Below are 24,834 nucleotides of genomic sequence, written 5' to 3'. Positions count from 1 at the left end.
GGTTTGCTGCATCTCATTTCACTTACTGGGCATCACAAATGTTATCAACAACAAGGCACTGGGGAAAACATTACGCAAAGGACAAGGAGGCAGTGATTAAAGTAACTTCTTCTATATGGCTCTGGTATTAAATGACACAGCATCACTCACTGGGGCCACACATAGCAGCACATACTACTGCTGCTCCTGCATTCTTCATTCTTACCCATTGCTCATCAGCATGGCCCGTTGGGTAGAAAACGACTAGTGTGACAAAGCTATCAGGAAAAAGAGGGATTTCGCTCTGCTTAGACAACGTGAGGATTCTCTGGTCAGATCATTTGGAGGCAGATAGAGCAGAGAACCACGGTGAAACAGTGAGATGGCCAAGTACCTCCAAACTTTGGTGGTCATTCAGTACAAGATTTCACAAGCTTCCCCTAGGTGTTCAGAGAAGATGGCCTATAGATCTCTGAGGTCAAGTCGAACATGTTTATGGACGATTTCAGGGGATGCCTTTGCAGCTTTTTCTCTGCACAGCGGGGTGGGGGAGGGGCAGTGTCCATGCTAAAAGCTCTATGGTAGCAGAGACTAGACATGCAGTGCAGGGAAGGAATGGACTTCAGTGCCTTGCACAGACTGAAATAGTACTAGCCGGGACATTTAACCCTTACAAGAGGAATTACAGAGGGAGAAAGATGGAAAAAATTCTTTGTTTGGCTTATGGGAGCAGGGGAGAAGCAACAGGAAGTTTCCTCTTTACAGAACTGACTTGCCCTATATTGCTAACGCAAGGACATAAATCAGACTATTAGCTGCAGTTTAGCTTGGGTAGGAAGCTGTTCAGTAACCATCTTCTAATATAGGAAAAGTCGTCGCCTTTTACTTTAACCATAGGGTCTGTATCTTATTCATCTGCTCTGGCCACGTCACATGTCACATGTTACACAGTCACCTCTATTAGAAAGGCAGGTTGAATAAATGCTATTTAAAAAAAATTAAGAGTACTTAATGGCTCCGATGGTCTCAAGAAGTTGTGCTCTAATTCCAGCCCAACGCATTTCCTTATAAAAATATATTCATGGCAGGCAAATTACACAAATAGAGGAGATAAGTGTTTATTTAAATATTAAGGGTTAGAATAATTTATGTAACAAGTTTGGTCTCAAACGACTACAATCTAGTCATGCATGTGAGATCAGTCCGTCTTAACAGCTGCGGTAACACTGGATATTTACAAGCTTAGCCATTTTATACATAGAAGATAGTTCAGTGTGTGACACATGTTCTTGGAAATTATGTACTGTAAACTAATTACGCTGTTATGGTTTACAATAAGTTTATAAGCAGCAGTTAGTGAAAACTGATAGTGTTAGTGTGTAAACTGTCCAATAAAGTGTTGCACTAAAGTCTGTGGATCATGACTGTTTAGTTAGTTGATTTGACAGGAAAAAAGAACCTAGAAACGGGAAAAAAAAGCACCAGTGGACATGGACGTTTTGCTTTAGGGCTTTTTGTATTCAATTCTTTCTACTTTCACATCATCTCCAATGAGTTGATACACATAAGTCACAACGGTGGATGCCTGGATATCCATCAGTACAAACGAAGGAATGATGTTTCTGGAAAGAAAAATCATTTTAGTTCATGTATCTGACAATTAGAGAAGCAACAGCATTGCAGTTAGATTTTAACAGATCTTCACTTTGACAAAGCGTGAACTGTCCCAAGGAATCGGATTTAGAAATTGCACTGCGAGTATGGTCTACTGCAGAAGAGTGGGAAATACAACACTTGGAGAAACTGCAGCTACAATTCATCCCAGGCAGAGGGATTTTGAAGTTACTGTAGAATAATCCTTGAAATCAACAGCAAAACTTTTTTGGGAATTTCAGTGCAGTGACATTACGTTAGCATGGAACCCTCCCAAAAATATCTTTCCCACTGAAGCTGCCCCATCTCTGGCATATATCACTAAACGGGAATGTCAGAAAAATCAGACCACCGTTGTCTCTATTCCATTTGATATAGACTAATACAGGGCTTTAGTTTTTCAGAACTTTCCAGTCCTAGGATTCAAAGGGAATAGACAATAACAAACATGTGTAAATGCTGAGCAGCTATTTTCAGCATTTCCTTCACTAGACCTAAGCCATCCTTGAAAAATGATTCAAGAATGCAATACGTATATTAAGCTTTCTAAAGAGAAGAGCTAAAGTATTGTTCTGGTATCTAAAGCTTCTTGTAACCACAAACAGTTAAGATAGACACCTAAGTATCATCGTCATGGGCGCACCAGAACTATACATATATAAAATAAGTGCTCGGATATTATGGGTGCAGTATAAAGATCCCCAAACTTATTTAACTCACATCTCCAAGGCATTATAGGCTCCCGTGGCTGATCCTGGATTGATGTAGAACTTGTTTTCATGTTCAAATGCCTCAAATTTATGTGTATGCCCTGAAATCAGAATGTCCACATCCAACTGCCTTTGCAGCAGTGCCAGGCTGGCCGTGTCACCCCACGGAATAACCTGATGGCCATGGATCAGCCCAATTTTAAACTGCCCAACAGTTACAACTTTCTGTTCTGGGTAATTCAGGTTCTAAAAATAAACACACAGCGCAGGTTACATATACTCTTTCACCAGGAGAAAGTCCATTTGCATTTATTCATTCCGGGCAAATGACTGAGTAATGCCTTTACGGGCAACTACGTTCTTCTCAGCTTCATCATGCAGAATCCACTCAACATTGGCTCCATATCCAGGTAGGAGTCAACTGCATTCTTTTGCAAGGAACAGACTGGAAGTTGGTGGGAATGGGCTAAACTTACAGAAACACTTAACATGGTATTACCCTACTGTTCCAAAATAGTGTTAAATACAGATAGGATTGGCAGAATTCAACATTTTTTATCATTTTGGTGGATATCAATGTTTATTTTTACAGTAACAGGAAGTTTTGGGGGGGAGAGGTCAGACAATTATTTCATGACAGTGTATGTTGAAATTCCAGAAGTTTTATACCAGTTAAAACACAAGCTTCCAACATCACATCAACATATACAAAATAAATATCTTGAAAATCAAACTCTAATAAGTTCTCAAGCAGCATTTTTCTTATTTTGCCTAGCTGTAAATTTTGATCATCATCGATGGAAATATTTTTTGCTTATTTTGTGTATATGGTGAAGTTGATGTTTAACATTTATCGACAAAAATCTAAACTTTCCAAGCTTAATGATACTTAAGGCTACGACTATGTCACGGAGTCCGTGACTTCCATTGACTCAGTGACATTTTCCGTCCTGGGGCTGGAGCTCCCAACCACCGGGACCCAGCACAGCTCCCAGCCCAGTCCCCAGCCGCCAAAGGACCCTGCAGCAGCCCAGCCCCAGGGACAGGGGGACCGCGGAGCTCCCGCCCACCGCGTCAGTGGGGGACCCAGGAGCCCCAGCAGCAGTGGGTGCTGAACCTGCCTACCCCTTTGTCAGGGATATTTTTAGTGAAAGTCAGGGACAGGTCACGGGCTGTCGTGAATTTTTGTTTATTTCCCCGTGACCTGTCCCCCACTTTTACTAAAAATATCCGTGACAAAAACTTAGCCTGAATCATAGCATTACCAAAAAAAAAAAAAAAAAAAAAAAAATCACACAATCTCTGCAAAAGCAGCAAATGAGATCAGAGGGTCTTCAATCTGGCAATAGTGAGGGAAAACAGAGCCAGAAGACTAGCTATTTTTACACAGATATGACTCAAATACAATGATATGAACTGCATTACACAAACATGCACAAATCCAAGAGGTGGCTTTAGTCTTGTTGTGTATGGGTGGGGTGGGATGGGAGAGAAACTAAACTTTTAAAAGTCATTGATCTCATAATCACATAGTACTCTGTTTCTTGTCCCCAGCATGTTACCCAATGCAAGAATGACTAACGCCATCTTAATGACACTGAAGTGAAGCGGTTTAGAGAAAGTCATTCAAATGTTACACCTGCATGCTAGACACACACAGAGAGACACTGTTTAGAGAGAGGTCGTTACCTCATCAAAGTCCCCTCGGACAACGTGAACATCCCCAGCCAGAGTCTTGAGGTAGTCATAGCTCTCCTTGGTGCAGAGGTTTCCGGTGCAGAGGATGTGCTGGATCTTGCCTGGGACCAGCAGTTTTTTGAATTTAGCTGGCAGGCTGTTGCATCGATGTGGGATGTGAAGGTCTCCTAATACTAACACCAGCTTATTTGAGGTCAGGGATCATGAAAAGTATTTAAAATTACTACATCAACAAAAAAGGACTGAGAGACATTCAACAGCTGTTTGTCCTGTTTTTACTGACTGTCCATTAGTAAGAAGATTCCAGGAGGGATTAAAAACAAAATTCATTTCTACTCAGGTTGATCTGACCATTTGACAAAAAGTCTCCAAACACATAAGCCACTGACAGCAGTTTGAAGATTACTGAAGCACAAGAGGCCGCTCCAGCATACAAAATAGTGCAGCTAGAAACCCTGCAGCTTCTCAAACTCAGATTCTGCAGCAGGGCCACTATTGTACTTGCATTTGTGCAGCTGCCAATGAGGAATGCAGCTATATCACAGCAGGATATTTATTTACATGTTTACAGCGAATGAGAAGTGGGTAATAAGAGCCAGGAGAAGAAAACACTTCAGCCCCCCCCACCGCCTCACACAGCCCAGCCCACCCCCACCCCGGCTCACACAGCCCAGCCCACCCCCACCCCGGCTCACACTGCCCAGCACAGCCCCCAACCCCCACCCCGGCTCACACTGCCCAGCACAGCCCCCAACCCCCACCCCGGCTCACACTGCCCAGCACAGCCCCCAACCCCTACCCCGGCTCACACTGCCCAGCCCCCCCGGCTCACACTGCCCAGCACAGCCCCCAACCCCTACCCCGGCTCACACTGCCCAGCCCCCCCGGCTCACACAGCCCAGCCCAGCCCCCCCCGGCCCGGCCCAGCCCAGCCCAGCCCCCCCGGGCTCACACGGCTCACACAGCCCAGCCCAGCCCAGCCCAGCCCAGCCCCTGCTGGGCCACCGCCCGGGGCCGGTTCTGGCTGCGAGCCCCCCGCCCCGGGCCTTGGGCCACCTCAGAGACAGCACAGCCGGGCCCCGCCCCGCTCACCATCCTGCCCCCAGCTCCGCTCGAGTCGCCGCTTCCGGGGGAGCCGGCGCGCAGAGACAGAGAGTGACCCGTCCAGCCAATCACAGGGCAGAGCGTGAGACACGTGACACCACGGTTCCTGGGAGGGCGGAAACAAGCCTATTAGCGTGGGGCGTCTGCACATGCGCGTTGGGGAAAGTGAAGCCGGGGCGGTGCTGCCCTTTGCCCTCAGGAGAGCGGCTTGGGCTCGAGGCTGATTTCTCTGGGAGACGTTGCCATGGCGATGCGGGGTGTGGGGCTGGCTTCACCTTCCCCCAGGGGTTGGACAGACCCAAAGCCCTGCACCTGGGCCTGTGACTGTAACCATGCCATGGAAAGGGGTCTGCCAGCAAGTGCTTCCCCTTGCCACAGGCTGGGGCCGGGAAGGGTGGGGGAGTCGGAGTCCAGTTCTCTCTGTTTCTGTCCAGGGCCTTTGACAAACACAAACCCAGGCCACCGCTGCAGTCCAGATCGCAGGCTCCTGCTCAGATTCAGGCACTGAGCATCCAACGGGATATTTCACACGATCCAGCATCTCCTGGTGTTGATGTTCATGGACCAAATCAACATTCGTTCTCCAAAAAGAAACAAAAACAGAGTTTCCCGTTCTGTTTTCCCTTTCTGAAAATGGACTGATCTCAGGAGCTCGGCGCCACCAGCCTGCACAGAGCACAGCATGGGTCAGAGGAAGGGCGTTTTTTGTCTCAGTTCCTCATGTGTCTGAATCACTGTGACTCCCTGCAGAACAGTAATAATCAGCCTCATCGTCAGCTTGGACCCCAGAGATGGTTAGAGTGGCAGCATTGGCAGAGCTGTCAATGGCACCAGAGAATCGACTTGGAATCCCTGAGGGCCGCTTGCTATCCTCATATATAATCAGTACTGGAGCTCGGCCGGGGCTCTGCTGGTACCAGGAATTCCAGCTACCGCTGATGCTGCCGCTGCTCCTGGCACAGGAGATCGTAACCGTTTGCCCAGGAGACGCTGATACTGAGGGCGGCTGAGTCAGCACAAACTGGGCCAAGGATCCTGAAACAAAATCGGTAGCAAAGAGAATGTTGTGAGATGAGCCGTTTCCCCCATTTATTGGAATAAGAGAAAGAGAAGAGCTAAAGGTGATGACAACTGTTATTAGCAAAACCCTCCACCTACCAGTGCAGTATGTGGGCAGCGTGAGGAGCAGAGGGGCCCAGGCCATGGTGAGGAATCCAGAGGAGCTCGTCTTCCTGAGGCAAATGGGTCTTTGGCTGGGACCCTCCAGTTCGCTCTTAAACCCCCAGAGCTGGAGAACCGCCCCTTCATGCAAATCTGCCCGCTGCTCACTGGCTGCTGATGTCTGCACCTCCCTGCCCCTGAGTCAGATAAAGGACGGATCATCCTTGTAAGTGAGTTGAGCTCAATGAAGGGGAAACACTAGTTTATTGACTTCCCTGCTCTCAGTGCTTAATTCATAATGAACGAGATGCCAAGGCTCAAGCAATGAGGTACTGGGGCTCAAGCAATTTTTTTACATTCATAATTGATGCAGCAAGCCCAGAGAGGCCAGAGCCGGGGGCTATGAACTGCAAGCCTAGAAGTGATGGGGCTCAGCCCTGGCACAAATTAAGCACTGCCTGCTCTTACTTTTCAGAGAGCTTTCCTCTTCCCCGTCCCACCACTGACCACTGCAAAATGAAGCCTGATACACACAACTAGGGTATAAAATCCTTACACCATTTACAGACTTCAGGGAAGTTCACGCCCAGGTTTTAGTTCAGGTCCATCTCTCCATCAAGTCCTGAATTCCTCTGTGTCAGTTAAGTTTTTAATATTGGTTTTCTGCTACTTTCTAGAGAATTAGATGGATGCAAACTGAAGTTTATTCTGTATTTATTCCCAGAAAATCCCCCAGAAAATCTCTTCTAGAAGTCATGAAGCAGAGTCTCCATAATATTCTCCCATTCCTTTCTGTAGGTGGAAAAATCCTGAACTCCTAGACATACCTGAACTCCTACTACCTTCAGTGACCATTGTGCATACTGAGAAATGACGGGACCCTTTTAATCTATTAAGCCTTTGTCATCAAATGAACCCAGACTGGCCCTTGTTCACATGTCCTGCTGCTGGACAGAGCAGGATTTAAGCAGTTTCCATCCCACATCCAAGCTTCCCTGAGCAGTGAAAAGAAAACCAGCAACCTGGGACTTTCCCATCTCCAGGACCAGAAGCATGGACTGTGAGGCAATAGCCTCAGTGAGCTGATGTACATTCACTGGAACAACAAAGCCCTGAACATGGAAATAGCAAAGAGTCACAGGGGTCTGCTCTTTCCATTGATGCACCTACTGCGGGACCTCAGTCCCCAGGGAGGTCATCTGCACAGCTGGGCAGCAGCATTCACAGCCCACCTTCAGTTACTAAATAAAGCAGATAATGCTCTCAGCTTGCGTCTCTGCAACTCTGTAAACTGCTATTTCTCCTCATTTGAAATACGCTAGATAATACCTAGATGGGCAGCATGGACCGTGAGGGTAGACATCATGTCTACGTTGGATGGCACGGGACACGTACCATGGTTTGTGTAAAGAGAAAAGGAGGACTTGTGGCACCTTAGAGACAAACAAATTTATTTGAGCATAAGCTTTTGTGAGCTACAGCTCACTTCATCGGATGCATGCAGTGGAAAATACAGTAGGGGGATTTTATATACACAGAGAACATGAAACAATGGGTGTTACCGTATACACTGTAACGAGAGTGATCAGGTAAGGTGAGCTGTTACCAGCAGGAGAGAAAAAAGCCTTTTGTAATGATAATCAAGGTGGGCCATTTCCAGCAGTTGACAAGAACGTATGAGGAACAGTGGCGGGGGGGAATAAACCTGGGGAAATAGTTTTACTTTGTGTAATGACACATCCACTCCCGGTCTTTATTCAAGCCTAATTTAATGGTGTCCAGTTTGCAAATTAATTCCAATTCAGCAGTCTCTCATTGGAGTCTGTTTTTGAAGTTTTTTTGTTGTAATATTGCCACTTTTAGGTCTGTAATTGAGTGACCAGAGAGATTGAAGTGTTCTCCGACTGGTTTTTGAATGTTATAATTTTTGATATCTGATTTGTGTCCATTTATTCTTTTACGCAGAGACTGTCCAGTTTGACCAATGTACATGGCAGAGGGGCATTGCTGGCACATGATGGCATATATCACATTGGTAGATGTGCAGGTGAACGAGCCTCTGAGAGAATGGCTGATGTGATTAGGTCCTATGATGGTATCCCCTGAATAGATATGTGGACACAACTGGCAACGGGCTTTGTTGCAAGGATAGGTTCCTGGGTTAGTGTTTTTGCTGGGTGGTGTGTGGTTGCTGGTGAGTATTTGCTTCAGGTTGGGGGGCTGTCTGTAAGCAAGGACTGGCCTGACTCCCAAAGTCTGTGAGAGTGATGGGTCGTCCTTCAGGATAGATTGTAGATCCTTGATGAGGCGCTGGAGAGGTTTTAGTTTAGTTTTAGCCCAGTGGTCAAGCCATGTCAGCCTGGTGCTCACAAGGAGACAAAAAGTCCTCCAGCATTTAATATAACTTCTTTTTGCATTTGACACTGATGTGGCTATAAAAGTGTGGTACAAATGGGCCATTCCATACAGTATCTGGCTTGGGGTGAATAATCAGTTACAGGGAAATCTCCCTGCAGGGTTCGCGGGTTGTGCTAGACATTGTCTGTCCCAAGGAGCCTTGATCACTTGACGATTACCTGTTCTGTTGATTCCCTCTAAAGCACCTGGCATTGACCACTGTCAGAACACAGGATACTGGGCTTGATGGACCCCAGGTCTTACCCCGTAGGGCCGTTCTTATGCTCTAAAGGACCCCAGGGGGGACCAGGACTCTGCCAGCCAGTGCCCACCCCTGAGGGCTGTTGTCTAGGGGGACAGGAAAGCGGAGGAGGAGAGAAAGGGATAGAGAGTGAAGAAGATGAAGCTGCCCCCAGAAATGGAGTTCCAACTAGTTGCTCCTGATCCTTATTTCTTCTCTTTCCTTTTCCCTTTTCTCTCTGTCCGTCTGCTTGTTCTAATTGTGCCAGTCAGCTGGGATGAGGCTGGGTTACTCTAACTCCACTGTAACGTTATCACACACTTGTGCTTTCACCCTCCCTGCCCCAGCCAGGGAACTGAGGCTTAGCAGGAGCGTCAGCCAGCCGTGTCCAGAGTCAACCCAGAGCCACTGCACACTCCACCCTGCTATCCGGCGAGAGGGGAGCCGACCGTGGCGAACTAACCACCACAGCGACCAGACACAAGGGGATTTCTGCAGCTCTACCGACCTCTTCCGGCCAAGCGACAGATCTGGGACCTGGGCAAATACTTTGCCTTTGCCCGAGATACCTCCCAGGGAGGCGTTACAGACTCAGCCCCAGAGCACAGCGGCTGTGCTCCCCAGGCTCTGTAAGTGGCCGTGGAGCAGAGCTCCTTAGGAATCTGCTGTAAGAGGGAGGCCCTTCCCCCCATTAACATTATTGGTTATGACCTGCCTTGGGTAGCACCTGGGAGCCTCTGCCATGGACCAGGACCACATTGTGCCAGGCACTGTACAAACCCAGAACAACAAGACAGTCCCTGCCCCAGAGAGCTCACAGTCTACGTAGAAGATGAGAGACACCAGGTGGAGAGACAGACAGACAGACTGACAGACAGACGGACTGATGGGGGAGCACAAGGAAACAATGAGACAGTAATTGTCTCCCAGTAACACAGCAATGCCCCAGCGGTGGGCTTTCCCCCAGTCTGCTGGGGAGGGGGCTGTGACGCTGTATGGAATATGCAGAATGGTCTGTGATGGTATTGATACCAATATTATAAAATTGCAATAAATCTGACCAGATATGCCGTGTAAGGTATCTGCGAAAATGTTATAATTTGCCAAGTATGATAATCTGGTTTTTAGGTTTGTATCACCTTTGTCTTGTGAGTTCTAGATACGTAGGGTATATCTGTATTTCCAAACTTGTGTTGTGTTGCTGGGTGACGCCTCCAGACAGATTGGCATCAGCACTGCCTAGCCTGTTCGATGGCCCATCGAGTATCATCAGCTGTACCATGAACCCACTGAAAGCAGCCAGGGGATACACCTTATCAGTCAGCAAGACATGTAGGGGCATGCCATGCCATGTGCTGTAAAGCTTGTGTTTGGGGACACAGGAAGTACCAGCCACATGGCAAAAGAATAGAAAAGGCAGCTGCCACATCTCCATTTTGTCTTCATTCTTGCTTCTTACCTCTGGAGTAACTTTTCTACAAACTGAAGCTCTCAACAAAGGACTGACTGACCCATCCAAGCTGTGGATGAGTTCCAGAGGGAATTTCAAGCCAGCAAACTCACCTGTACTGCTAAGAATCTGATATATGGACTTTGAAATCTCTGTATGTATGTGTTTGCTTTACCATTCAGCAACTCTCTTCTTGTTCTTTTTTCTTTATATTAAACCTTTAGTTTAGACACTAAAGGATTGGCAGGCAGCATAGTATTTTGGGTAAGATCCAAACTCCTATTGATCTGGTAACGTGGCTGACCCTTTAGGGTCAGAAGAACATTTTGTATAAGTGAGCAGAGTTTTTAAATAACTTCTCACTGTACTAGACCTAGGTGTTGATTGGGAGCCAGAGAACTGGAATGCAATAAAACGGGCTGTGTGATTTCTTTTTCAGCTTCTTGATAACGGGTGTGTGGGGGATCAGGAACACAGTTTGTGACTGATTGGTGAGTCTAACTTCAGTGTTAACCACCACTTTTGGGAGTATCTGCTCTCCCTTTTACAGCCTGCCCTCACCTTGGTATTTTCAGTGAGGGCTGCCCCAGGCACACCAGGTCAAAGGAGGGGCTGGAGGGGGAGCATATGGGGTTCGTGCTTGTACCTTTTAATGTCTGGATGGGATCTCGGGGGTCACACGGGCAGATCACTAGGATTTTCATTATTTGGTGATTCATTTTAGGGCTGAGGGTTTTGCAGGCACTTGGACAGGGGGGCGAGAACCAACTGATCACAGCAAGAGGCCTTGCGGTTGTGATTGCCAGCTCTGTAAATCGCCCTAGCCCCCAAGCAGCCAGTGCAGCTACACGGATGGACATCACCAGACAATTCAGAATATATCTGGAGCCTTTCAAACTAATCTCCCACTCGGTCTGTAGGCCCCCAAAGGGCAGCCCCAGTTCTCCCGGGCTGTACTGCTGTGTTATGGGGAAGTTTGTGAGCAGAGAAACTGGCACCCAGTCTGTGCCCATAACGTTGGCTTTGCCCCTGTGACCCCCGGTGCAAAGATTAAGAGCTCCCAGCAGGGCACAGGCTGGGGAGGGAGGTTTTTGTGTCACTTCCCCATCTGACAGTGTCACTGTGATGAGCACTCCCAGTCCACACAGAGCAGTAATAATCAGCATCATCCTCCGCTAGGGCCCCCGTGACGGTCAAGGACATGGTGTTACCCGATCTGGAGCCAGTGAAACGCGCTGGGATCCCCGAGGGCCTGGTACTCGTGCTGTGCATGATCAGCCGAGGAACATTCCCCAGTCTCTGTTGAACCCAGAGCGGGTAGTTGCCATCAGTGATGGCCCCACTACTCAGGCTGCAGGAGAGCGTCACGGTCCCTCCAGGAGACACTAACTCAGATGCCTTCAGCGACTGGAGCTGCTGGGAACTGAAACCTGAAACATGAGAAACAAGCTGATCAGAACTCCCCCTAGCACGGAGCACATCACAGACTCTTAGCACTACAGATAATAAATTCTTAGTTTGTTTCATCCAGCAGATAACCCCCCAACCCCTTACCAATGCAGTAAGTGAGCAGCGTGAGGAGCAGAGGGGCCCAAGCCATGGTGGGTGATCCAGATGAACTTGGCTAGCTGAGGCAAACGGGTGCCTGGCTGGGACCCTCCGGTTCTCTCTTAAAGCGCCAGAGCTGGAGAACGGCCCCTTCATGCAAATCTGCTCTCGCTCAAAGGCTCCTGTCTCTTCAGTTCTGTCAAAAAGGGGCAGAGACAATCCAAAGGAGAGGCAGAGCAGCCCCGCTCTGTGCCTCACTGGTAACTCTGTGCTCTCTGGTCACTCCAGATGCAATAGGACGGAGCATGGGAATGGTCTGTACCAGTGTCTTCCATTCCAGTCCTGACCTGAGGCCTCTGTCATTCTAGCCACAGGCCTTTGGCCAGTTTCACCAGCCACCTGAATATCTGCAACAGCTCTGTTCTTCCTGTCGTGAGCCTCTCACAACAAGATCTCCAGTCATTTGTACTGGGAGTAACTGGGGACACCAGTGGAACCACCAAACTGATTTTCACTGGTGACCTGGGTCAGGATTTCAACTCTCTTCCCCAGAGGTGAAAGACAATATGTCGGATTATGATGATGTGTAAAACAACAGCATCCAGAGGCCCTAGTCACCCACCCTCAGGCTTTTGGCTCCCTAGTCGTCAACTTTCTTGAGTGGAGACCCACCTCTCTCCCCCTCCTGACCAAGATATTTCCAGGCTGAACAGTTCCCTGCCTTCATTGTGCTATTCCCAGCAAAAGACAGTCTGCCTCTCCAGGCCTGCTTGCTTTCTCCTCAGAGACTAATTCCATTGCAATTGCCCATACTTCTAATTTACCACACGGTTCTTCCTAAGGAAACCTATTTAATTCTTAAGGAAAAAGCATGCCAGAGAAAACATGAAAAACAATAAAAGAACCTACACGCCTGCTAGTCAGCTTACAGGAGCTCCCTGCCAGCCCAACCTCCACGAGAGCTCTGGGCCGTGCCAGTCCTTCTGAGCCTTCCTTAAGGACCAGGGCCCTCCCTGGGCTGGAAGTCCTGTCCACTTCCTAGATCAGAACAAAGGCCCTGAGTCCACTTAAAGTCAGGCTATTTATTTACGAGTCCTTTCTTTGTCAGCTGGTCCGCGAAGAACCCACTTTGGGTCTCTGAAATGTCCTAACGGAACAGGTGATCAGCAGACGAAAGGTTCAAGATTCAGAGGCTGCATCCCTAAAGGGGGGGTTGCAATCCGCTCCTCCCCACGACTTCCTAGGAATTCCACTTCACACGTCTCGTCCCAGAAGATTAGTCCTGCCTGCTACATTGTCCAGCTTGGTCGTGTGAAGGTCACAGTATTTCCCAGATAATGTGTTAAGCCTGTCTTCCTCCAAACCAAGTTCCAAACCATCCCGCAATGGTCCATAGACATTTACATTTTTAATACAATGGGCTCTTAAAATACTTAAACTTGATTCAATAAGTTTCGTCCAGGATATTGCTGGAAATTGCCACGGTCACAGCTGTACTGACCCATCAGCGCAGGGCTGGGGGAAGCCACAGGGATTCGCAACTCTGAGTGAATGAACAGGCCCCAAGTTCTATTTCCCTCTCTGGCATTGGCTCATTCTAGGACACTGGATAAGTCACTTAGCCCCTCTGCCTTTTTTCTTCCTGTTGCGTAATGAGGGCAATAAATCCCACCCGTGTCCTAGGGATGTGGTGAGAATTCATCAGTCACTGTTTGCAAAGTGCTCTGAAGCTGTACAGTGCTCTAGGAACACTAGCTACTCGGTAATACTGATTCCTGTCTAGCCCATTGTTCCGTCATGTTTCCCCTGCTGTCGGATCCTGGCTTCCCCACTAATGAATGTGGGATTGTGCGGTTCTAAGTCAGAGTCCTACCCTGTGCTCTGTGGAGCACTTGCTCATGTCCTGCAGAGAACTGGCTGGTCACAGGTGCTGGTTCCTCCCCTACCGTCCAGCGGCTAAACTGTATTAAAAGAGACTAACAATACGTGCCATCCTTTCCCATTGCTGGCACCCATGTAAACACCATGCAGTGGTGTTGCCAGAGGGAACTCATGTGATTGCCAATGAAAGTCACCATGGTCCACGTGACTGAATGGGCAGCAGGTATCCCTGAGACCGGCTCTCTTTTAACACATGGTTCAGCCCATGAAAATAACCTTCCTCTGGGGTGTCCCTCAGAGGCTTGTTACCCAAGAGAGAAGCAGTGTGTAATGGATGGAGCTGTTCTAAGCTTATTAGCTGGCAGCCCTAGAGTGCATGGAAGCCTCCGTGAGGATGAGAGAGGGGCTGCTGCTGGAATAACTCATCTACAATTCTAAGGAAAAGGAGTTTATTAAACTTTCCGTCATTGGCTGGAGGAAAAGCTGAATCCGGCCATTCCTGTAGCCATGACTTCCAACTATTCTCCCAGAGCTTCAGGACTTGGCCGCCTCAGTTCTGAGAGTGGAAAGACTTTCATTCAGCGGATGCAACTAATGAAAATATCTGCAGACAGCCCATGTGGATTCCTCTCCTCTAGCCCTGCATGCAGCCAGTCACAGACACATTTATCCCAGGGGATTCTCCATCACAGTTGACCCCTCTTTCTCTTCACAGGTCTGCTGTGCCCACTGTCTCTGGGAAATAACTGGCTCGGCAGGAATACTGCTGACAAGGACCTGGTGGTTATCCTCCATCACAAATTGAATATGTGCCAACATGACGCAATTATAAAAAAGGCAAATATCGTTCTGGGGTGAATTAACAGGAGTGTTGTATTGAAGACACAGGAGAGAATTGTTCGGCTCCATTTGGCACTTGTATCCAGTGTTGGGCACCTCACTTTAAGAAAGATGTAAACAAACCGGAGAAGAGCAACACAAATGTTAAAAGCTGGAGAAACATACTGATGAGGCAAGGTAAATAAAATGGGCAGGAGAAAAGATGACTATGGTGGGAACCCTGATAACAGCCTTCAAATATGTTAAGGGGTGTGAAAAAGAGGATGGTGATTAATTGTTCTCCGTGTCCATTCACGGTAGGACAAGGAGTGAACGGCTTAATCTGCAGCAGGGGAGATTTAAATGAGATATTAAGAGCTGGAGACTCTTCAGCTGGGCCGGGGGCATGTTCAGAGAGCAGGGTGCTGCCAGGCCCTGCGTCTGCACAGCGAAGGGGACTGATGCCCTGCGCTCTCTGTTCCATTCGCACCCTGGGCACAGCTCTGAGCAGCTCAGGGAAGGAGCCATCTCTGGAGGGATCGCTCATGGTCCATGTCATGATTTGAGCATGGATGGTGGGAGACGGAGGGGGGCCTTGGGACCCAAGAACCTTATAACTCTGATGACTGGTGTCTTTCCCTGCTGACACTGTTGTTCCTGCTGCTGGTACCCTTTGCTCCAAAGACCTGATCCAACGCCCACGGAAATCAAGGGGAGTCTTTTCAGTGACCTCCACAGGCTCTCGGCGCCGGTCCCAAGAGCAGAGCTCCTGCCAAGCTCACAGCTTCTCTGTGCATCTCCACAGGGTAGCCCATTTCTGCTACGTCAGGGGGAGCAATCAACTATCACCAGCACGGAGGGCTGGAGTTATGAGTCACCCCTCTGCACAGCCACATTAATAAAACTGAGCCCTCCTAATCCTCAGCTACCCTGTCTGTAGCTCCTCCTTCCGCTGTGCTCACGTAAGTCCTCAGTGCACGCTCATGGCCATGGCCTGCGTCACACACGCTTGAGCGAACCCCTGTTCCCTGGTGCTGATCCAGGGTGTTCTCAATGCTGGGCTCTAGTCGGGATGTATTCTGGGACGGCGTCCTCCTGCAGTCACACCATATTTCATTCCACAGGCCACGAGCTCCAGACGCTTAGCTCTGAGGGTTGGTTCGAATCTGCAGTGCTGATGGCATTCGCAGTTCAACGCCTGGGTTAAATCCTTGAAGGGATGGGTTGGGTTGGGTTGCCCAGTACAGGTTTGAATGTTCATAGAACAATGCAGGGTCTTTCTCTCCCATGACCATTTGCAGGTCTCTCAGGAGTGAGGCAGAGCTAAGAAGCCCTCTCCCGTTAGCTGGGGTAGTGTTAGGGCAGATTGGCCAGGCTCTGATCTCATTGCGGTGTAAATCAGGAAGAGCTCCATGGAAGCCCTTTGTCAATTTGCTCACCAGTGCGAAAGACAGGGCTGCCAAGTGTCACACACCTCACTTGTCTGTCAGCCTTTGGCAGCCCTGCCACGCCCGCCCGTCGACCGGAATCTCACACGTCTGGCTGGGCTGTGGCCAGGAGTTCTCTCGTGGCCACCAGAGACCATTATTGTGCATGGCACCTCAGAGAGGCAACGGCAGCTGCTAAGGGCAGATGACTCACAAGGGGTGTCTCTACGGGTATCTGAGAAGGAGTTGAAGGGGGACTAGAGAAGGGGGCAGGAACTGAGGGAAGCCAGTGCAGGGATGGGAAAATGGGGGAGGCTGTCTCATAACCCATATACCTCCGGCTGTCACTGCCTCGTTAGCTCTACAGGAAGTCATCCCCCCAGATCAGAGTGAGGCATGCACAGTAAACCCTGGCCTGCAGCTGCTATGCAGCGAAAAGGAAGGCTTCGTTCAACAGGGGAGTTTTCGTCTCAGTTCCCCATCTGACTGTGTCACTGTGAGGAGCACTCCCAGTCCGCACAGCACAGTAATAATCAGCCTCATCCTCGGCCTGTACTCCAGTGATGGTTAACGACGCCCTGTTACCATATGTCTCGCCAGAGAAACGCTCGGGGATCCCGGAGGCTCTGCTCCTAGACTCATAGATCAGTAACCGAGGGGCCTTCCCCGATCTCTGCTGATACCAGGATGGGTAGTATGTACTAATGAAATCCACCCCTTGCAGCGTGCAGTGCAGCTCGGCCGTCTCCCCCGGTTTCACTGCCATGGTGGAGCTTGTCTGAGTCAGCGCACTCTGGGAACTCCAACCTGGAGAGAGCAACAGAAACCAACCAATCACAACCTGTCTCTCTTGTCTGAGAAATGTTCTTCCCAAATCAGAGAGCGAGTCCCAGGATTTCAACCCAAAGTCCAGTTAGTGATCAGCCCCTGGTCTTGGGATCTATTCAGAGAAACCCCACTCTCCACCCTTACCAACGCAGTAAGTGAGCAGCGTGAGGAGCAGAGGGGCCCAGGCCATGGTGGGAATCCAGATGAGCTTGGCTTCCTGAAGCAAACGGGTCTGTGGCTGCAACCCTCCGATTCTCCCTTAAACCCCCAGAGCTGGAGAACGGCCCCTTCATGCAAATCCGCTCCCTGCTCATTGGCTGGAGAGCATGTTCTAGAGAAGAAGAAAAAAATTCAAAAGAAGTTGAGGATCAAGAGTCAGCAGAGGAACAAGGCAGCATGAAGAATGAAGAAGAGGAGAAATCTAAGGAAGAGAAGGAAAAAGACCCCTGAATTCCTAATATTTGTCCAGCCACGTACAAGAAGTAACTGATTATGGTAGTGCTCCTCGTTGTACCATTGAAAGTCCTAATGCAACCAGGATTTGAATCCAGGTCTCCAGAACCCCCATTAGCACAGTAAGCCATTGTGTGCTACAGCTCAGTGATTTCATAAGAAGTCTGACGGCTACAGCTCTCTGCAGCGCAATCCGGCCCCGTTTGTCTTCTCAGCAATACAAGAAGTTTGCATTGCTCTTTAAAACCTTTCAGACTGATATTTAGTTATTCATTAAGGAAGTGCAGGTGTTTGGTATCCATTTCAGGCAGTGTAGGTTCCTTCAGTGTAAAGTACTTTCTGCTTTAAATTTTTACAGCACCTACCCTATGGCCACAAAGACACTGCAAAGATGGCTGGAAGGGATGGAAGTTTTCCCAGTGAATCAGTGCGTTCATGTTTGTTTAATCAGACATGGGTGCGAGTTCTGGTGTTGCTGAGGATTCCTTCCTGTAGTTTGGCCTTCACGGGGTCTGCATGTGCCTCTCCCACTCCCCTTCTCAGCGGGGCAGAGGACAAAGAGCTCTGGGGCTCCCTGGGCACATGTACATGGCACCACAATGGGCAGGGGGTGGGTTGGAGGACAACGGAAAATAGAGAGGTGGGAGAATCGGTTGGGGGTGTAGAACACACATCGCTCAGCATCCAGGACAGGCGGCTCCTGCCTGACCCCTTCCGCAAGTGCATTACAAGGAGTGTCTCTGGCATGAACAGGCCCCTGCAGCCCGGTCACTCCCTCGCTCCTGTTATGGAAAACCCCTAGTTGCTGGGCACAACCTGAGCAAACAGCCCACGTGCAGGGAGGGCATGGACCCTTCCCCACCCCCACCTGCCACGGAAGGGCAGAACTGCTCCATAATCCCCTGTTTAGCTATTGCACCTCCCCTGCCTGGGGCAATTGAATGTGGATCTCCATAGCTCCGGAACCAACGGCTTCAGGGCCTAAGAGTCATAGGCGCTGGAATTAGGAGGCCTGGGGGGGGGCTGCCGCACCACCTGGCTTGAAGTGGTTTCCATTCTGTGCAGGGTTTACAGTTTGGTTCAATGGCTCTCAGCACCGCCACTATAAATATTGTTCCAGCGCCCCTGCTGAGAGGGGAGCCGAGCCTGGCAAACTAACCACCGGAACCGCCAGACACCCGGGGATTTCTGCAGCTCTAGTGACCTCTTCTGGCCAAATGACAGGTCTGTGACCTAGGCAAAACCTTTTCCTTTGCCTGAGATTCCTCCCAGGGGGAACCGTTATGGGCTCAGCCCAGAGCACAGGGGCTGCGCTCCCAGGGCTCTGTCAGTGGCTGTGTGGAAGAGCTACGCAGGAAATGCAGTAAAAGAGAGACTCTTCACACCACAAACAGTATTATTGATTACCTGCATTGCGGTAGCACCTTAGAGCCTCTGGCATGAACAGGACCCCATTGTGCCAGGCCCTGTACAAACCCAGAACAACATGGCGGACCCTGACCCAAAGAACGCACACTCTGTGCAGCAGACAAGAGATGCCAGGTGGAGACACACAGACAGGTGGCCATGCCAGGGGAGCACAAGGAAACAAGGAAGCAATAATCCTTGTCTATACACATTTCCATTCTCCAATAGAGAGTTGTCGCCTGCACTGTGAACATGGGAGCCTCTCCGAAAGGAGAATTGTCTCCCAGCAATGCTGTGAAGCCCCAGCCACGGGTTTTCCCCAGGCTGCTGGGGAGGAGGCTGGGGGGCTGGAGAGGCAGGAGGAGGGGTCATGCTGGTGCCTGTCTATGGGTGGATGGGATCAGAGTCTCAGGGGTTACCTGGGAGGCTCATTGTGTATTTCATCAATTATCATGGTAATTTAGGGCTGAGAGTTTAGGTTTTGTAGGTGCCTGCAATAGAGGGGAAAGAATCAACTAAATAATAAAACATTCACAGCACTGGGCACTCTGGGTCCGTTCTCAGCTGGATAAAGCACCCTCGTTCCAGTGATACCAGGGCAGCTACACATCTATACCAGGGAATTCAGCCTAGGTGTTTTTAACCTTTCAGACAGATGTCCCACTCTGATTGTAAGTCCCAGAAGGGAGGCCCCAGTTCCTGGGCTGTGTTTGTGTGTCATGGAGATGTTTTTGTAAGGAGAGAAACTGCCGCCCACTCAGTGGCCAGAACACTTCTCTTTGCCACTACGACCCCCAGTGCACAGATGAAGGGCCCAATCCGGTGTCCGTGCAGTCAAGGGAATGGCTCACAGTGACTGCGCTGGGTGTAGGCTGGAGCTGGCCTTACAGGGGTGGGAGTAAATCTCTTTCTCCTCTTCATCTACGTGTCCGATGCCCTCTCGGGTCTGAGCCAGGAGCAGCGAAACTGACGTGCCCAGCAAGCTTTGCCCTGTTCTAGCAGGAGCAGACCCACGGTCAGTGTAAGAGGCACCAGTCGTCCCCCTGCGCAGTGTATCCGGAGAGCAGGGAGAGAGTTGTCCCTGTCCAGAGGGGGAGGAGCTGGATTTCACAGGGAGCGATGCTCAGCTCTCTGATAGACCTCACTCATACCCTGGGCTCTGCAGCCAGCACAGCTCCCAGCAGGGCACAGGTGGGGAGGGAGGTTTTTATATCACTTCCCCATCTGACAGTGTCTCTGTGATGAGCACTCCCAGTCCACACAGAGCAGTAATAATCAGCATCATCCTCCGCTAGGGCCCCTGTGATGGTCAAGGACATGGTGTTACCCGATCTGGAGCCAGTGAAACGCTCTGGGATCCCCGAGGGTCTGGTACTCGTGTGGTACATGATGAGCCGAGGAACATTCCCCATCTCTGTTGAACCCAGCTCGGGTAGTTGCCATCAGTGATGGCCCCACTGCTCAGGCTGCAGGAGAGGGTCACGGTCCCTCCAGGAGACACTAACTCGGACACTTTCAGCGACTGGAGCTGCTGGGAACTGAAACCTGAAACATGGGAAACAAGCTGATCGGAACTCCCCCTAGCACGGAGCAGAACCGCCGTTCTCAGTGCTGCCTGCAGAGAGAGCAGCGCGACAGCTGGTTATAAATTCTTATTTTGCTTCATTCACCAGATCAACCCCCCCTTACCAATGCAGTAAGTGAGCAGCATGAGGAGCAGAGGGGCCCAGGCCATGGTGGGAATCCAGAGGATCACGTCTCTCCTCCAGGAACCCTCCGATTCTCTCTTAAATCCCCAGAGTGGAAGAATGGCCCCTTCATGCAAATCTGTTCCTCACTAGGTGGCTCCCCCTCCTTATAGCTCTGTCCTCAAGGGGCTGAGACAACCCAAGGGAGGTTGTTTCACTGGGCTGGGAGTACAGAGCAGGCCAAGTTCCCCTCTGTGCGCTTTTGGAGCTCCTGGGGCCTCTGCTGTAGAAAGTGACGAGCCTCCCACCTGTCTGAGGAGCTGGTGGATTCCCCTGGTGCCAGCTGTGACTCACAGCTGCTCACTAGGACACAGTCCCCTATCCAGATGCAGGAAGTGTTGTCACACAGAGAAGCCCTCACTGTCACCATGCAGCCCCGTGGCACAGGGCCCCTTGGGAATAAGCTCTGGGCTCCGTTCCATCACCGCTCACTCCGGCTGCAGCGAGACACGGCGTCAGGCTGCTCCGGACAAGGGTCTCCCATTCCAGTCCTGACCTGGGAGGCAGCAGTTATCCCAGCCGCAGGCCTCTGCCCTGTTTTACCGTCCCCGATCTGGAACAGCTCTGCTCCAACAGCCCTGAGCCTCTCTTAGGGCCAGATTTCCCCTCATTTCTAACCCTGTGCTCACTTTGTTTTGGGCCTAACTGGAGACACCGGTGGAATGACCAAACAGGTTTTCAATTGTGACCTAAGTCAGGATTTGAACCCATGTCTCCAGGGGTGAAAGACAAAATGTCAGATTATCGATGTGTGTATTACAGTGACATCCAGAGGCCCTGATCAGGATTATGGCTGCATTGTGCCGGGTGCTGTACAAAAACAGATCTCCAGCGCTCTGTGCAACTTAGTTTTTCCAGCAGTAGCAGGAAGAAACCCATAAGTTTATTAATGGAAGCAGCCTGGCCTGGAGGATTTAGAACAGGTGTTGGAGCCAGGAACTTCTGGGGATGGATTATCCCATCAGTGATGGGTTGGCAGGTCCCGGAGGAAGGAAAGAGAATTGCAAAACTGACTGGCTGGTCAGGTCCTGAGTGGAGACGTCTTCATCCAGTAGATGCAACGAATACTAATATCTGCAAATACTGCCCTTTGTGGACCGCTCCCCTTTCAGCCAGCATGCAGCCAGTTGTGAGCATTTATCTGGTGGGATTCTCCATCACAGAAGACTCCTTCTCTGCCTAGCTCTGCTGAGCCCACTCTGCCTCCTCCACTCATTTCGTTTCCCCTGGAAGATGACAAAGTCAGCCCTGTGCAATGATTTCATGCTGCCCGTTTTGTATGTGCTTTGAGTGACATGGCTCTTACAGATGCCCAGGTTCCCCGGAGAGGGAACATTTCCTTGCTGAAAATGGACGTGTAACTCCCTTCGGGGTTTGCCAGCTCCTGGAACACTGGACTGACCCGCTAGGGGTATGTCCACACGGCCTTTTGAAGTGATTCAGAGCGAGCCTCCCAGCCCAGGTCAATAGATTAGGAGCCGTGGTTGCCCTAGCGCTCTCAAAATAGCTGTGTAGACAGCGCTTTGAAGTCGTGGCTCAGGCTGGAGCTCGGGCACTGAAGCCCACCCCCCTCCCTCAGCTTCAGAGAACGACAGTAGTGCCAACGCAGGGCCTGTAAGTTCACGCCGGCAGGCTCAGTGCGGGGCAGTCACAGCGCAGCACCTTGGTGGGCCCTGCTGTTCACACCCCGGGCATCCGAGCGCAGGGCACTGTAGACATGCCCTGAGTTCCACTTTGGCTGTTTGGGTTTGGAGCGAGAGAGATGCAGAACAGCCGAGATATCCTCGGGTTACTCCCACTCCGCACACGGGGGTCTTTGTAAGGCTGTGGAGCCAGCGCATGGCCAGACAGTTCCAGCCATGCAGAGACCAGCATCCAGGGAGGCAGAGAAACAACCCTGTGCCTGCTACGTAGAGCCAGCCGAGACCCTCCCAGGATCGGGCCAGGGACCCAGGAGAGGACCCTGCCCTACCAAGGGTGAAAACACTATGTGAGAGTGTTTGTTAACTGGCCAGTGTTTGCAGAACTGCTACACCCATCTCCAGAATCAGCCTAGACCTTCCATCTGCCTGGGAAGGTGCCGAGGACAGCTGGGGGTTGTGGTACAGTTGTGAACAGGGGGAGGTGGAGATCTGGTTGTATCATTACTGCTTTAGCCTGTATCAGTTAACTTCAACCCTTTCCTTCCCTTGAGCCTCTGTTCCCTGTCCCAGTAAAGTCCCCTTAGTTACATTGTTACTTTTGGGTGTGACCTTTCATGTGTTGGGGTTTGTATTATTGTGTTTTGTTCCTTGCATACTGGGTCCCATTCCTGGTTAAGAGGAGTAGGGTTAGTCACTTTCCCCAGGGACAGCCCCCTTGTGTCCCAGGCAGAGAGGAGTCACCTTGGGGGGAGGCACCAGGCATTGCAACAAAGAACCCAGGGCCAGCCCTGCAAGAAGGGGGGAGAAGCTGCTCCGATTATCAATAGCAAAGACCAGGGGGAAGCCACGCCTTGGGGGACGGGCTAGAGAAGTCAAATAAAATAAGCAAAAGGAGACAAATCCCCAGAGGAATGGGGGGGCAGGGGTCTGCCTGCAGGGGAGCGAGCAGGGAGTAGGGAAAAGCTCTTCCCTGAACAACGCAACCAGCTCTCTGCTTCCCTCCAGCTGGGCACCATGCTCTGCAGCCGGCACGTTTGCCAGCCTGTCACAGCCTCTGGGGGTTTTGTCTCAGTTCCTCATCTGATTGCACCATTGTGTTGAGCTCCCCCACTCCACGCAGCACAGTAATAATCAGCATCATCCTCTACTAGGGCCCCAGCGATGGTCAAGGACATGGTGTTACCGGACATGGAAGCCGTGAAACGCTCTGGGACACCAGCAGGTCTGGCACTAGTGCCATATATCAGCTGTCGGGGAACATTCCCCGGTCTCTGTTGAACCCAGTGTGGGTGGCTGTTCTCAGCGATGGCTCCACTGCTCAAGCTGCAGGAGAGGGTCACAGCCCCTCCAGGAGACACCGACTCTGAGGGCTTCAGGGCAAGGAGTTGTTGGGAACTGGGACCTGAAACAATATTAGAATCAGCTCAGGACAGCGATTCCTGAGCATCCCCAGAGACATCCCGCAGGTAGGCCGGGGTTGAGGGAGAGGGGATAATCTTTGTGGAAAATTCCCCCAGCAAATAAACCTTTCTTACACATGCAGTACGTGAGCAGTGCGAGGAGCAGAGGGGCCCAGGCCATGGTGGGAATCCAGACGAGCTCGGCTCCCTGAGGCAAACGAGTCTTTGCTGGAAACCTTCTGATTCTCTCTTAAACCCCCAGCGCTGGAGAACAGCCCCTCAAGCTGATCTGCTCGCTGCTCACTGGCTGAGCTGTCTCCAGCTCCTCCCTGCTGGTTTTGTAAGTGATTTAAAGCTGATGAGGGGGAACCAGCAGTTGATTCATTTCCCAGCTCTTACTTTGCAGAGCACCATCATGCCCATGCCCTGCCAAATGAATCCTGAAAACTGACCAAAGGGATAAAATAGCTGCAGCTTTTACAGACCATGTGATGCTCTGATCCCTGGTTCAGGGCAATCTCTGTTTGCAAGCCTCAGGCGTCCGGTCCCCCCAGAATACTCCCGTTCCTTTCTGTACAGGGGGGAAAAGACCTGGAGTTGCAGACATGCTCAGAGCTGCTATTCACGTTTAAGGCCAGCGTGCACCCAGAGATGGAAGGACCCTTTTAATCTATTCAGCCTCTGTCGTCAAATGATCCCAGATCGGCCCTTGTTCACATGGGTCCTGCTGGTGGATAAAGCAGGTTTTAAGTATCTTCCTTCCCCACCACCCAGCTCCCCTGAGGGCTGAAGACAAAACCAGCAACTTGGGACTTTCCCATCTCCAGGGCCAGAAGCCTCGTCTGTGAGGCTCTAGCCTCAGGGAGCTGATGTACAGTCATTCGACCAGCAGAGCCCTGGGTATGGAAGCAGCAGAGAGTGGCAGGGGTTTGCTCTTTCCATGGCTGCACCTTCTGTGGGACCTCAGTCCCCAGGGAGTTCATCAGCACAGCTGGGCAGCAGTGATCCCAGCCCGTCTTCATCTACTGACCCCCACAGATACAGCTCTCCGCTTGTGTCTCAGCAACGCTGTCTTACTTGCTCTTTCCTTGCATTGAAATACACTCAATGAGGCCTTCTGCTGTGCCTCATCACGTTGCAGTGGAGATGTACCATGGCTTGTGTGCAGCCCAGTGGTCAAACCACACCAGCCTGGGGCTCCCAAGGTACTGCATTGACCCAGGGTCCTCCCACATTTCCCACAGTTCCTTCTTTGCCTTTGACACTGAGACAGTTGTAAAACTATGG

At 50.5% G+C, this 24,834-nt stretch overlaps 7 protein-coding genes across 28 annotated transcripts in view; all 7 read right to left on the bottom strand.

The window, feature by feature from the left end:
- LOC102935130 (immunoglobulin lambda-1 light chain-like) overlaps window positions 1–6,457 on the bottom strand; it is a 376,593-nt gene extending 370,136 nt beyond the window's left edge. Inside the window, exons 1-2 of the mRNA XM_043529721.1 lie at window positions 6,303–6,457; window positions 5,884–6,179 (exon numbers count right to left, since the gene is read on the bottom strand). Of these exons, the coding sequence (XP_043385656.1) occupies window positions 5,884–6,179; window positions 6,303–6,348 (342 nt within the window). The 5' untranslated portion in view covers window positions 6,349–6,457. The remainder of the gene's footprint in view (window positions 1–5,883; window positions 6,180–6,302) is intronic.
- Window positions 1–24,834, bottom strand: part of LOC102937026 (immunoglobulin lambda-1 light chain) — a 537,592-nt gene that overhangs the window by 334,851 nt on the left and 177,907 nt on the right. Inside the window, exons 1-2 of one of the 18 annotated variants that reach the window (XM_043529650.1) lie at window positions 20,446–20,513; window positions 11,523–11,823 (exon numbers count right to left, since the gene is read on the bottom strand). The exons of 13 other annotated variants lie outside the window; for them this stretch is intronic. In XM_043529650.1, the coding sequence (XP_043385585.1) occupies window positions 11,523–11,823; window positions 20,446–20,491 (347 nt within the window). In that variant the 5' untranslated portion in view covers window positions 20,492–20,513. Of the gene's footprint in view, window positions 1–11,522; window positions 11,824–11,940; window positions 12,113–16,571; window positions 16,876–17,040; window positions 17,140–20,445; window positions 20,514–24,834 lie in introns of those variants that run through there. 4 more of the 18 variants (XM_043529647.1, XM_043529644.1, XM_043529628.1 and 1 more) reach the window with 4 other exon arrangements.
- LOC102941305 (immunoglobulin lambda variable 3-21) overlaps window positions 1–24,834 on the bottom strand; it is a 550,568-nt gene that overhangs the window by 355,695 nt on the left and 170,039 nt on the right. The window lies entirely within an intron of this gene.
- Window positions 1–24,834, bottom strand: part of LOC122461352 (immunoglobulin lambda-1 light chain-like) — a 567,620-nt gene that overhangs the window by 384,192 nt on the left and 158,594 nt on the right. The window lies entirely within an intron of this gene.
- LOC102941083 (immunoglobulin lambda-1 light chain) overlaps window positions 1–24,834 on the bottom strand; it is a 389,283-nt gene that overhangs the window by 327,023 nt on the left and 37,426 nt on the right. Inside the window, exons 1-2 of one of the 2 annotated variants that reach the window (XM_043529679.1) lie at window positions 23,683–23,764; window positions 23,251–23,549 (exon numbers count right to left, since the gene is read on the bottom strand). The exons of the other annotated variant lie outside the window; for it this stretch is intronic. Coding sequence (XP_043385614.1) covers window positions 23,251–23,549; window positions 23,683–23,728 — 345 coding nt within the window. The 5' untranslated portion in view covers window positions 23,729–23,764. Of the gene's footprint in view, window positions 1–23,250; window positions 23,550–23,682; window positions 23,765–24,834 lie in introns of those variants that run through there. 2 annotated transcript variants of the gene reach the window in all.
- Window positions 1–24,834, bottom strand: part of LOC122463057 (immunoglobulin lambda-1 light chain-like) — a 375,063-nt gene that overhangs the window by 347,872 nt on the left and 2,357 nt on the right. The window lies entirely within an intron of this gene.
- On the bottom strand, window positions 1,082–5,333 carry LOC102935357 (vacuolar protein sorting-associated protein 29-like). Its single transcript, XM_037878928.2, has 4 exons — window positions 5,133–5,333; window positions 4,032–4,223; window positions 2,353–2,588; window positions 1,082–1,601 (listed from the first exon to the last, which is right to left on the bottom strand). The coding sequence occupies exons 1-4, from the start codon at window positions 5,133–5,135 to the stop codon at window positions 1,484–1,486; spliced, it is 549 nt and encodes a 182-aa protein (XP_037734856.1). The 5' UTR covers window positions 5,136–5,333; the 3' UTR covers window positions 1,082–1,483.

The sequence above is a fragment of the Chelonia mydas genome, chromosome 15, assembly GCF_015237465.2.
Source record: "Chelonia mydas isolate rCheMyd1 chromosome 15, rCheMyd1.pri.v2, whole genome shotgun sequence".
NCBI lineage: Eukaryota > Metazoa > Chordata > Testudines > Cheloniidae > Chelonia > Chelonia mydas.
The sequence above is the reverse complement of the archived record's forward strand: the minus strand, read 5'-3'. Positions and strand labels throughout refer to the sequence as shown.